This window comes from Sorex fumeus, unplaced genomic scaffold (genome assembly GCF_029834395.1).
Source record: "Sorex fumeus unplaced genomic scaffold, SorFum_2.1 ptg000061l, whole genome shotgun sequence".
Taxonomy (NCBI): Eukaryota; Metazoa; Chordata; class Mammalia; order Eulipotyphla; family Soricidae; genus Sorex; species Sorex fumeus.
Genome location: NW_026606118.1, coordinates 47,646,543 through 47,660,838, shown reverse-complemented (window position 1 = coordinate 47,660,838; position 14,296 = coordinate 47,646,543). Strand labels below are relative to the sequence as shown.

The window sequence follows — 14,296 nt, the reverse complement described above, 5'->3', positions numbered from 1 at the left end:
TGAAAGACAAGCAAATTTTTAGAAACTTTTATCAGTAGAAAAGATAAGCATGTAAGGACACTTTCACTCACTGCAACTTTCTTGATAAACTACTATAACTGGCCTTCTTCATTCCAAAATCTTTTATCTTTACCTGAAGATGGAGGGGAGGCGGTTGAGTTTCCTCCCTGTCCTGACCAGGGCTGTGGCAGCCAAAGACCTCCAGAACCAGCCACCCCCATGCTGAAACCACTCTCCACATGCATGAAGGTACCAGCAGAGGAACAAAGGCATGCGGGTCCGGAGCTGAGATCTCTAAGCCTGCTTGGATCGGGGCTGAGCATCCTCCACCCAGCTCCTCCATATTCCAGTAGGTAGGGGTCACACCCACCAACTGGCCCCCTGGCGCCGTGTAATCCCATCAACGGCCAAGACCCATAGACTATAAAACCCAGATCTCGGAAGCGTGCGGCCGCATTTACAGCCACGCAACATCTTATTATCTCATCCTTACTTTGGACAAACTGGCAGGCTACCGAATGTAACCTGCCCACATGGCAGAGTCTGGCAAACTCTCCGTGGTGTACCCAATATGTCAAATACCAGCAACAATGATGGGTCTCATTCCCCTAACCCTGAAAGAGCTTTGAATATGACACATTTTTAAAAATCTCAGGGCTAAGACGAAGGAGACGTTACTGGGGCCTGCTCGAGGTAATTGATGAACAACAGGATGGTCGTGATCGTGATCAGAGATGGTATTTATTGGATGAAGATGGTATTTCAGAAATATTGAGCCATTTCAGAAAGCTATTTTCTTTGGTTGTCTCCCATGAATGAATACGAGTATTTACCATGTACACAGATGTTATTAAACTTCTGCTTATTTTTCTCCTGTTAATCAGTATTTTATTATAGAGGCTATCTCACAGGGAGACTATACACTAGGAGAAAATTATTTTTTTCTCTTCTACATACTAGAAGTATTAAAACTACCAAGTAATTCATTCCTCTACAATCACACTTGGGAAAGCAAATTTAATCAAAAAGACCTGAAAACAAATCTTATAGCAGTAAATTAGGAATTGAGAGATGATATTCATGGATGGATACTGTCACACTGTCATACTGTCATATCTTCAAGATTTTTTAGTTAGCCCTACTGAAAGCCGTGAACATTAAGAAATTGAACACTTGGATAAGTTATCACTAAAAAATGAAGTCTTTTAAGTATGTACTATTAAAATTTTTTGTTAGTGATAATTGTTAGTGTTATCTATTCATAGTTTCTAATTCTAATTCTCTTGTAGTGGTTTAACTGAAAAGATTTCTGTGGCGACTGGTCAGCAGATACTAAAATGACCTTCACAGAGAAGGTGTTTAATGAAATTCTCACTATGTACCCAAGAGAAAACTAAAATGTGAAAAACCTAAGACAAGAAAGGTTGAAATAATATTTTAATTATTTTATTTTTAAGCAACTACCTTCATTTAGGTAAGGGGAAGGGAAAGACAATATGTAAGTGGTTATTTTTGGTTTAATACATCAAATTATTAATTGAAGCATTCAACTTAGAAACCAGGTCTATGACACTAAAAATTTTGTGTATAGTTGAACACTTACCAAGTGCTGCATTAGTATATTTTTAATTAAATTGAATGATTAAGGAACTAGAGTAATAAGCACAAAGGTGGTTTTGTTTTAGTTTAATAAGCTGAGCCAGACAAGAGACCAATTCATTCTTCATTAAGAATCCCTAATTAAAGTCACAAGCTGAAAAATACATGTTAAAGTCGAGATTTTAGATGACTTTAATCACACTGAAGTTTGAAAATTAGTGTTTTAACACTGAGAAGAGTATTTACTGATAAAACGGGGTAAGTGAAAAATATTGCCACGGAGTAATGTCAAAAACTAAAAGCCATGCATGTTTTTATTTCCTCATTATTCTATTATTAAGTATCTCATTGGTGAAATTTCCTGGAGAGACAAACAATTTCTCAATAATGAAGTTGCTGCCTATGATGAAACATTTCTACTTTATTTATGCTCCACCCTCATAGAAAGCATTCCAAGTGAAGATTAATTTATACAGAACCCCCAATAGCCCATAAAAGTCAAAATTTAAAAACAAAACTCAGCTAATGACTTTTTAGGGCTATTTTTTTTTTCAGTATAATGCCAAAGACAGAAATAGCCACTTAAGATCACCAGTAATGGGCTCCTGGAGAGGATGGAACATATTTTTTCCAGAACAATCCTGGAACACTTTCTTCAGGCTTTGTCTAGGCAAGTTGAGGTGACTGGGCACACTCACTTCATTATACAGTTACAGCTTGATAAGAGCAGGTGAGTTCCAAGTGGCTAAGTTTGAGAATATGTCTCCAAAAAGTTAAGAACTTGATCTTCAGTTTAGTTGTAATTCTATGCAGAAAAAAGTGGCATAACTATAAGTTATTTAAGGTGAGAGCAGATGTCCAACCTGTTAACTATGGGCTTTGGGAAACAGGACTCTAAAGAGGCAGCTGAAAACAGTGGTAGGATCCTGTAAAAGCTGTTGAGAATAATCAAAAAAGGTTGAATAAACAACATGGGTTGTGTTGGTGGGTATTCCATAAGATTTTCTTTTTCAGGAAAGCAAGACAGGCCTTGGAAAATAGTATTTGGGTTGGAAACAAAAGACCAAGATTTGGGAGTTCCCCAACACTACTTTTGCCATCAAAGGAATCTGAATCTGAATAAAGTAAACAATATATATTAGTGCTTGTGGACGTGGAGGGGTGAAGGGCTGTTACTCTAGGTTCAGCCTTTGGTACTGGGGACCATGTGGTATTCCAAGGAATAAACTTGGGACTCCCCCATGTAAAGCATGTACCTCACTGGTCACAAGATCTTTTGTAAAGGTGTAGTTAAGTAAAATGATTTTGAAGATGCCCTTAAAAGCTTATAGTAGTATCTGAAGCAGTGTCTTGGCAATATGAAATAAATATTATTGGACTTTTACTTTTCCTATTTAATCAAGGAGTATTTGTGGATCTCCTTATCTTTATATATATTTACATAATATTAGCACGGGCAACCAAATTGCAAAAAATTCACAGCAACATAACTTCTTAAAATTATTTTCTCACTTAACTTCTTTTTAATATTATACCCAATATATGTCTCATTCATATTCATTTTTTCTTTATATATAACACACATTATTTATGTATCCCAACTAAATATATATGTATCAATGTGTTAACATGTAAATACATATATGTTGAACTTATTTCAACTAAGAAAAAAGGCAGTTAATTCTATTAAGAGTGAGGTTTTTGAAAGTCAAAATATCATGACCTTCTCAATCTGAAAATGCAAACTAAATGAATAATAAATAAGTTATATAAAGTTGGAGTCTACACCCAAGCTACCTGCTATAGTTTGGTGAACTAGAGGCAGGATTCAGTGAGAAAACAAAGGAGAAAATATCACTTTCACTCTTTATTTGTCATAACATGTCAAAACATTGACATATTCAATACCATAAATTAGTAATCTTTATGAGTCTGCAGAAAAATTACCATCATAACTAATTGTAAATGAATTTATTGTGCATAAATCTAGAATAGAAAACTTAAGAGATGAAAAAAGAATAAATTTTTTAGACTAGTAATTGCGGAAAAGTGAGCTTTTTAACTTAAGCCATTTACCTTTATTCTCTAAAATAATAATTTTATTATATGTATAAAATAATAAAAAATAAAAATAAATCAAAATTTTAACACTAAAGCCCATTAATGTTAGACTACTTCCGACATCTAAGAAACACTGGTAACATATTTCTAATAATGCATGACCACTGTGAAGATGGGGAAAAAATGCTAGATATTAAATTTTGAAGTGTGGTTCTATTCTTCAGTATTTTGGAGGGAATACAAATGGGTCCTCTTAAAAATTAGAATACGGAAAAGTCCTTACCTTGCTAATGTAGTTTGTAGCACTTAAAGACCAAGATTTGTTTTCTGCTATGGCAAAGCTTTTGTGAATTAAAAATGTTTCTTTCATAGTTTGCATAATAATGTAGTATTCATCTTAACATCTTTTGAAGGATTGCTGATATATTCTCAAGAATTTAGAAATAATCTTGGGAAGAGCACAATTTCATCTGATGTGGAAGAAAGTTGGCCAGGGTTTGCCTTCTCTCATACTTATTCCTTTATCACATAAAAGAAAACACTACTACTTATTGCACTATTCTCACAGAATGTTATATTATAATGCTAAACACAGAACATGTATTTAGCATGTGGTCCACACTAAATATTATAGACTCCCTCAAAGATGGGAGTTATGTCTTTATTCTTGCTCACCCACTAATTAATAGCTCGGGTTTTGCCATGAGAAACAAATTCAATGTTGCATATTAAATTTCAATGAACAAACTTATTCCCCAGCCATTTTATAATTTGAACTTAGTTTGAACAGTCTAGTTCAAACTTAGTTTGACTGGTCTCTCAAGATGTCCTTAAGAGAGTATGGGTCACTAACATATAAGTTATTTGAAGCTATTATCATTAAAGCCCTGCAGTGCAAAAGAAACTATTTTCTAAATTACCTAGAAGGATTAATTTTGGGGTATCACCCAGATTTAGCAGACTCTACAGAAATATCCTATCTAGAAGAAAACCCTATTGAGATGGTAGAACAAACATGTAATTACCAAGCATCTGGCCTTTTCCTTCTGAGCTCCCCATCCTAGATCGTTGAAACTCCAGCCCTTAACTCTTCTTTCACTCACATTATGTACTCCTGTTTTGCCCCATTTACTTTAGAATTAACATTCTGGCCAATGCTTCATAATGCTTAATGAAATTTGACCTTTTCTCTTATTAAATATGCTTTACATTTATTTGAATTCCTAACCAGCCCTTGAAAAAAATATGAGCAATATTTTTCTTACAAAAAGCAAGCAAGCAAGTAGTTCAAGTAAAAACTTATGGCTGTATCTTTTTTCCCCAAGATCATTGATAAAATCTCTAAATGAGACTGAGAATGGCAGGACTGAATCAACGTATTCTGGTAGTTTCTAAGATGAGCCTTGTAAGCAAACTTTAGTTCTCCGATTTAAATAATAACACTTAAAAAATGTAAATCTATGTTCTGACTCTAACTGCCTCTTTTAATTATGTTTGTTATACTCTAGCTATTGAAATGTTTTTAAGGGTGGCGGGGAGAGAGCATCTCCCAATCAGTGGTTAAGTGGTTCCAGGGTCCTCAGTGATGAATCCTAAGGTCAGGTCAAGGATCAGGTCAGGCCAGTGTTAACACACAAGGAACAAGGATGCAGTGTGGTACTGGAGGCAGGGATACTGTGGATGACTCGATGGTACTCAGGGATCTCCTGGAATGTACCCAAGGTGCTCAGAAGACCAAGAGGTGCTGGGATGAAATCAAGATTGGGTTCATGCTAGGCATGCACACTAACTGCTGAATTCTTTCCCAGGCCATGCAATAGGAAAATTAGTTTGATTTTCAGTAGAGAAAGTTTCATTTGTTACTGATAAAAATGCTGGTGGATGATGAACTTAAGTGAGCAGGACCATGTAGACCACAACTAGAAGTATGTGAAATAAAATATAAGGAAAAATTTTCATCAAGTAACTAAAATCACTTGGTGATTCATCTATGACATTTTAGAATAGTTCAGTGCAATATTTTGGAGAAGGTCAAAGTGACTAATAAATGTTAGGGTTTTCCCAAAACATCTCTCTAAATGACATGTTCCATGTCATTGGTTTATCTGAACCAAGTCTCAAAGTGCATTTATTTTCTGGTGGAAGTGATTGAAACTTTTGCATTTCCTGATAAAAAATTTTTCTTAAAGAAAATACAGTACTCTAGAACAGCAGGATCTAGGCCTGAGCAATAGTAATATTCTTAAAAATACAACTTCTAGCATTATTATGGTCAGAGTAGAAGCAATGCTGAACAATTAATAGTGTTCTGAAATCACTGAATACTGAGTCATTTTATCGAGTGAGTAGTTTTTATCCAGCATAGCTTCTGTGTACAGAACTCTAAAAGCATGAGATGACCCAAACTGACACCATCACTTACAACCCAGTGAGAGAGAGAGAGAGCAAGAGAGAGAGAGAGAGACAGACAGACAGACAGACAGTGAGTGAGAAATGCCTCAAATAACCCAATGTTGCAATTCTGAAAAGAGCTCCATAGCAAGGTATTTAGAGAAAATGTGTTAGTTCCCCAAACTTGCTGGCAGGAGAAGGAGGGGCCTGTGTCAAGGAGTGTGGCTCCAATTAAAATAGCAACTGTCCTCAAAGTGAGACAGGGTTTGTGAGACAGACAGTTATCATTGTTATGTTACTTGAGATATTAGAAATGGTAAATATGCAAGAGGTGTTAAATGATGAAATCAATTAAAAAAGTAAAAAAAAATACTACAAATGCAAAAACAATCAGTAAGCAATACAAGTGGACTAAACATACCATAAAAAAGAAAGAGTAATACTAACATGCTGTGTTCTTACCCCTATTGTTCCAAAACTTTCTGGCTTTCTTCTCATCTTTTTCTTGCAAAGGTGTGTCCATAGCCACTTAATCAGGTACCAGAGAGACTTGGGGCTTGGGATGACATTGAAGGGAGTAGGCAGAGTCCCTCCTTCTTCAAAGTAACTCATCCAAAGCTTCGTTCGTGCAAATTTCCATTCTATATCTGCATGGTCCTGAACAGGAGAATATGACAACTGCTGACAGGTTTCTTAATTAATAAAGTGAGACGAACCTCAGAGAAAACCTGTAACCTGAATTTGAGTGGCATTTGGAACATTAATTAAATTGCTGTAAAAACACACTACCTCCCAGAGATTGTTATCTAAACAATCCGGATGATAGCTTACCCTGTTAAGGAGTCACAGGTCTCTTGTCACTTCTCATCCTTCCCTTTTTCATGAAACAGACATCTCAGCCAATCCCATGTTAAACAGACTGCAGTGATTAGTTATGACTTACAGATGAATCTTCATTTCCTGCACCACAGGCTTAGTGGCACAGTTTCAGTACATTCCAGGCACAAACTGTGTCATGTCTTACCCAAGGCAGAGCCCCTGTTTAGGTAAGAGCCACCTCCACAGATGCTCACAGCTTGGCCTTCTGTGTTTCCAGGAAAAGACTTATTTGAGATGTTTCCATGGAAATAATTCTTGTCCACTTTCAGGCAAAAGGCATACATTCAGAGAGAAGTTCCTCTAACAAATGTAGGGAGTACCTCTGATAAAACATTCAACCTTGATATAACCTTGGCCAAAATAACACCAGATGCTAGTGTCACTATTGGTTGCCCCTAAGGTAGAACCTATCTCTTTCACCAGTGATTGATCATTTCATCATTAATTGTCCCATTTTATTAGCTTCTGGACAAACTTAGGAACATCTCTGGCAATTAGATCCAGGGCAGCTAGTCTCCTTTAAATTAGCCACAAATCTGATTGAAACATATAATCTGGGAAGTAGGAGGAGGTAGAATCTAGGCATTCATATATTTTGAGAATTCAAAATGGTTCCTTTTAGCTCATTAATATTATAAAAGATTTGTCATATTTTGGAGGAGAATGATCTTAGATTATATTTTTCTCATATTCCAAATTTGCTGCACGCTAATGAATTTATTCATTGTGCATGATGCATTTCTACTTTAAACAATATGGGTTTTATTCTAGACACTGAACAGATTGTACTTTCAAGGAGAATTTCCATATCTAGAAAAAGCATGACCTTCGTTGTTGCTAAGCAAATGTTTCACTGGATGTATTGATCAATAGAGTGAAGCACAGGAGCTACCACTTCCTCTTTCCCTCCCCATCTCACTGTCTCTATTTAACCTTCCCTCCTTCTTGTTCTGTCTAAACAAGTGTCCATGTTCATAGAAAAATTGTATACTGTTCACTGCAGTCATGAAGAATGGGACTCAGTAGAACTGGTTCATGGTAATAAAAACCAGTCACTTGGATGAAGTACTGCCTTGTGCATAGATTCTGTTCTATTTTCTTTTTTAATTCTCATGGAACCAAAGATTAGGGACCATCCCAGCCAGCCTCATTAGGCTCTCCTCCTGCTCTCAAAAACTGAATTCCTTTTGCTCATGGCTTGAGATTGTTAGTGGTTAGCAAATCCAAAGCTAAAATTTTTTAGTGTGCTGATGATAAAAAAAAAAACACCTCCCACAGCCCACCTTCTAACACTTGATCGATACTGTATCCTTCCTTACCTTAAGTGTATGTCTTCTTCTGAGAAGTTTGCCCCATCTCCCACAACGAGCCATGGCCCGCTGGTCTAGGTTCCTTTTAGGTCATTTATAATATTAATGAAATATTATAAAATTAATATTAATTTAGCTCTTTTATAATATTAATGAGCCAATTAAGAACCATGGTTCTTAATTCCTACCATATTCTCAAATTTCTTTTGTGGAGATTAAAATATTCATTGATTATTTTGGTCCCACTGTATTGCTTTATTACCTTCTATAAAAGAATTTATTATTCTTTATATATCTAAAGGGGTGGGAGCAATAGCACAGTGGGTAGGGAGTTTGCCTTGCATGTGGCCAACTCAGGTTCGATTCCTAACCCAGATTCGATTCCTCTGCCCCTCTTGGGTAGCCCGGCAAGCTACATAGAGTATCTCACCTACATGACAGAGCCTGGCAAGCTCCCTGTGGCGTATTCGATATGCCAAAAACAGTAACAACAAGTCTCACAATGGAGATGTTATTGGTGCCCGCTTGAGCAAAATCGATGAACAACTGAAAGACAGGACAGTGGACAGTGCATATATCTAAAATCAAGCATTGAATGTTGAACTGGTACCAACTCCTATCTTATTGAAGAACAGAAGCATGAGTGAGACACCTGCCATGTAAACTTATTTATGTTTTGTCTTTCAAATATTTAGTTTTCCTTTCTTACAATTTTTCTCTCCTAAGTCTTTATGTTAGGGGAAGTAGTACAAAAGGGAAACTCCCCCAGGATAAATCATGGTCTTCTAATAGAGGGAGAAGGTAACCCTTTAGCATCTCTTTGGGACAAGCACAGGGTGTGTCAGTTCATAAGTCAGTTCATAAGGCTTAGTCTTCCTCCCTGGTTAATTTTTTATTTTAATCTCAACAGAAGCAAAGACTTGAAAATCATTTCCCCTCTGTATGAAGTAATCTAGAGAAATATATTCCCAAAGAAGCAAAAGGAATATGTTACACTCTTCTTCAATAAAACATTATTCTTCATGATAAAATCAATACTTTAAAGAATCCAATTTGCCTATACAACTATGCCATTCAGAGCTTGGTATTTAGAAAGGCTTTTAATTTTTTGAGAGGTGTTCTGGGAAATTAGACATCACATTTTGGAAAGGTAGTAACTAAAGGGCAGAATTTTTATATAAATATGGAGGGAAAACCTAAAAATATTCAGATTTGTTGAATTCTTTAATGAAACTTAACAAAATTAGGTATTCACGTATAAGTCCTAAAACCTCAATATATGCTATGATTATACTTTTGCCAGTGAATCAGTAAAGCAATAATCTATATTCTTATTTTTATGCAGTATTTTATTTATGGCAGGTAGCTTGCCTTCATAAAAACAGATTAAGTAAAATTCAGACTGCTAGTCCTTAAAATAACATGATGAGAGTTTAAGAGTAGGCATGAAGATGCAATCTTATTATAGTTATTTATGGGGAAAATGTTGAGCCCACATTTATAAAATATTACTTGTCTAAGGTTTGGATATGAAGACTTAGTAATCTATTTCACTGCAGTTTGGTTTCTTTGGTCATTACTTATTAGCCTTCAAGAGAGCCCACAGTATGCAAGTGTAGGGAGACAAAGGGCTTTGTCTTTCCTGCTTGTTGCTATATTTCTAGTTCCTAGAACAGTACTTGGCAGCAAAACAGGTACTCAATAAGAATTGGTCGAATGAATGATAAACAAACTGAGCCAAGTAGTTTGGATTCCAGTTTCGAATAAACACATATGGTACTGAATATTCTGTTACCAAATGCAATGTATCTCCAGCTCTATATTGTTTGCTCTAAGCTTTTAGAAACTGTATTTTTTATTTGCACCTCACTCAATGATCTCTCTGGGCTATCATCATTTATTTCTTGTTGAACTGGCATGAATTTGTACCAAAATGGTAGGTTAAATGGAGAGAGATAATGCCTTGCACTACGAACACTGCATAGCCATGAGTTGCTGGCCAATACGGCTAGTGACTGCTTAGTAAAAGAGATTTATTTGTTTCTTAATCATGTAAAAAACAACAGGGGTTGGAGCAATAGAACAGCAAGAAGGACGTTTGCCTTGTACGTGGCCGACCTCCGGGTTCAATTCCCAGCATCCCATATGGTCCTCCAAGCACTGCCAGGGGGTAAATCCTGAGTGCATGAGCCAGGAGTAACCCCTGAGCATTGCCAGTTGTGACCAAGGAGTAAAAAAAAAAAAAAAAAACAACACAACTAGAATATTCTATAGTCAATATGATATAATACTGCTTAATTCCTTAGAAACTTCAGGTAGCAGCACTGTCCTCCCATTGTTCATTGATTTGCTCAAGTGGGCACCAGTAACATCTCACAACAAATTGTGACACTTGTTACTGTTTTTGGCATATCGAATATGTCACAGGTAGCTAGCCAGTCTTTGCCCTGCGGGCGAGATACCTTTGGTAGCTTGCAGGGCTCTCCAAGAGGGGCAGAGGAATCAAACCCGGGTCCGCCGCATGCAAAGCAAACACCTTACCTGCTGTGCCATCGCTCCAGCTCAGAAACTTCAGGTAACCCACTTATACTTCTGATCTGTCTCATCAATAACATTTACTGGCTTTATTTTTAATGATTATAAATAGAATAGAGCTAGGTATAATATATTTAGGGAGAACAGAGGATATCAAATTAAAATAAAGTTATTTCACTTACAGCGATAAGTTGGTAAGAATTATTCATCATAGCTATTAACATGTTGAGCAGAACAACCAGAGAGATGACATTATATGTCCCAAACATGGTGGCACCAACAAACTCAGTGAACTCATGTGGTGCTTTGACATTGGTCACATATAAATTGATGAGGCCAAAAATGGACCAAAATAGAGATTGGAGTGTTTCAAACAACCTATAATAAAAATAAAATTATACATGAAGACATCATTGTACAATAAAATATAACAAAAATTTTGATTACTATTACATATATATAACTATATTATAAATACATCAAATATTCAAAATACAGGTTAGGGGGACTATAAAATTAAATTTAATATACTAAAGCAAATTATTTTTATCCTACTAGTATAAATGGTGTACTTAACTCCCCTAAGGTTTTAACAATATATTTAATTTCCTAGGGCAGGGATGAAAAAGAGTATAATGCACTATTCTTTGAAAACTTTCTTAGGAAAAAAATAGCCATTTTGATTGAAGATGAGTTCTATTTTTTTATTCACTTTATGGATAATCTCAAAAATTAATAATATTATTTGAAAAAATGCAAACAATTTTGTTCTTTCATTTCTAGAGAATATATGTCCTCACTATGATTCTATAAATAAAATTCAGCTGGTTTTCCCCTGATATCAATAGCAGTTCAGAAGGAGCTAGAAGTTACATAAGTGAAACAATATATTATATAAAGTGTTGCCACATTAACTCCCAAAACAGTTGCTGTTTCGAATGTTCAAGCAAAAACAGTGATGTAGAATAAATGGATTGGTATGGTTGAATACTATTGATTTGCTTCTGTATAAAAATAAACTATTAGAAAATATCAGCAAATTATTAATAATATTTATTATTTCTATTACGATTTAAAGGAAAAGTTCAAAATTAGACAGCATTCTGTGATTAGTCCTAGATTTCATTTTTTTCTTGCATTTTGCAGTGACATAAATCATAAGTGGGTTTACAGAATGATCACTATTCAAAGACCACTCATTTTTACCTAACCATTGTCCATTTGCCTAAAATATATTTACTTTTAGATTTATTAACATCTTGTTATCAAGATGTAGTTTTAGTGAATTTCTCTTTTATTGTATGTATTTAACATATTAATTCAGGTAAACATTTCAAGGTCATTGTTTCTAGAAAATTTCCATAATTGGTGATATCAAAATCTGTTAATAGCAGCTTTACCCATGGATTAAAGGGTCATTTGTTGCATCATAACCCAAGCCATCACTAAGGAACCACCATTTTCCTCATTCTATGGTCAGAATAGCATTAGAAAGTTATTTAGTATAGTACCACAATCAATAAAAGGATGTGAAATCTGATTTAAAGATGAATATCTGATATTAATAAGTTAAGATTTTTAACATTGTCTCCCAAAAGACACCATTTGTTCCCCCTCTTTTAATGTTTCTTATTGTTAACTTTAAAAATTAGCTTATTTCCTATTAAATACTTCTCACCAGAAGTGCAAATAAACAAAAAATGTCATTAATTCCATGTGGAGGTTTTCCTTTACCCTCAAGGCAAAAAAGAAAGAAATACAAAAACAATGAGAAAATATAAAGCAGTACAAGATATAGCTGCACATTATATTTTTAACTCGCAGGTTAATGTAATAATAAAACAAGCATGACTCTAACTAACCAGTTTCAGTATTGAAGAATATAGTTCTAATAAAAATAAAGTGTTTTCCTTGGGACTGAAGAAATAGTACAGGGATGAAGACATTGCTTTGCATGTTGTAGACCCAGTTCGGTCCCTGATACCCCATATGATCCCTTTAAAAGTGATCCTGAAAACAGAGTCAGGAGCAGTCCCTGAACACCACTGGGTACGGCCCAAAAAATCCTGTCTCCTCCAAACTTTTTGTTTTTAAGACAGTAGACTTAAAAAGATTAAATTTATATTAGATTTTAAATTATATGGGGCATAATTCCAGTTATGCCCCATATAATTTAAAATCTAACATAAATTTGCATGCGGCCGACTGGCCGACTTGGGTTCGATTCCTCTGCCCCTCTCGGATAGCCCGGCAAGCTACCGAGAGTATCTCGCCCACACAGCAGAGCCTGGCAAGCTACCCGCGACGTATTCGATATGCCAAACACAGTAACAACAAATCTCACAATGGAGACGTTACTGGGCCCACTCGAGCAAATCGATGATCGATGGGAGGACAGTGCTACAGTGCCACACTCTATTATAAAATGTTTAAGGAGAAAGTTATTGGGGAGTGACAAAATGTAAATCTTTGCAAAAGAAGCAAGGGGCAAAGAATAACGTGCTATGCCAGGCTAAGAAATCTGGCTGTTTCCAGCAGGGTGTGAGGAAACCATTCAGAGCTTTTAAACAGCTGGAATATCAAGATATTGGTTTAGAAAAATTAGTCAGTGAACAGGATGGAAGGCATATGATGAAAGGCAGATTCAAGGAGCAGGGGATCTTGGATTTAAATATGGGTAAATAGCAAAGGAAAGAATACCAAGATAAAGAGCAGGAATAGACATTTGTGGCTGACTGCATGGAGAGGGCTTGGGAGAAGGAGGCTTCTAGTGTCAAACACACTTTTGATTTAAGTGGCTGGGTAGGTTGTGGTAGCTTTGACTAAGACAGGAAGACGAAAAACAAGTTTCGAGAATTTCTTTTTGTTTGTTTGTTTTGTTTTATTTTTTTCTTTTTTTCCTTTTTGGGTCCCAGCGATGCTCAGGGGTTACTCCTGGCTCTGCACTCAGGAATTATTTCTGGTGGTGTTGGGGGTCCATATGGGATGCTGGGAATCGAACCCAGGTCTGCTGCGTGCAAGGCAAATGCCCTACCTGCTGTACTATTGCTTCGGCCCCTTTGAGAGTTTTTTTTCTTTTTCTTATTATTTATTTATTTATGTATTTATTTTTTAAATTTTGTTTAAGTGTCTAGGTGTCATGCATGAAGAGTTGCCCAAAACACACTTGGACCTTTAGATCCTGGAGAGAATGTCAGTAATATTACTGTGAAAACCCATGTCTCAGAAAGAATCAAATCCTTAAGCTCAACTGAATTTTCACAGGAATGTTGGAACAGTATCTGAGGATTGTTGTTCAGGGAGATCAACGATTCTAATAGACAGGAACAGTTGAAATGTGATCAGAGAGAAGTGATGAAGATTCAAGAAAAGACAGTATAATCATAGTAAATGAAATGAAAGGAAGACAAGATTTGAAAAATGAAAGTGGTTACCAGGGATGAGTAGAAACACAAAATACATTAGGTGATAAGTGGCCACTGATAGTGGTGGTGTAGAGGCTTTTTGGTATTTTTCAGAGT

General features: G+C 35.8%; 1 protein-coding gene across 8 annotated transcripts in view; it reads right to left on the bottom strand.

Moving 5' to 3' along the window:
* Positions 1-14,296, bottom strand: part of TRPC4 (transient receptor potential cation channel subfamily C member 4) — a 242,286-nt gene that overhangs the window by 17,435 nt on the left and 210,555 nt on the right. For 5 of the 8 annotated variants that reach the window (XM_056125957.1, XM_056125958.1, XM_056125956.1 and 2 more), the window contains exons 7-8: positions 10,958-11,153; positions 6,499-6,708 (exon numbers count right to left, since the gene is read on the bottom strand). In XM_056125957.1, the coding sequence (XP_055981932.1) occupies positions 6,499-6,708; positions 10,958-11,153 (406 nt within the window). The remainder of the gene's footprint in view (positions 1-6,498; positions 6,709-10,957; positions 11,154-14,296) is intronic. The other 3 variants (XM_056125962.1, XM_056125963.1, XM_056125959.1) reach the window with 1 other exon arrangement.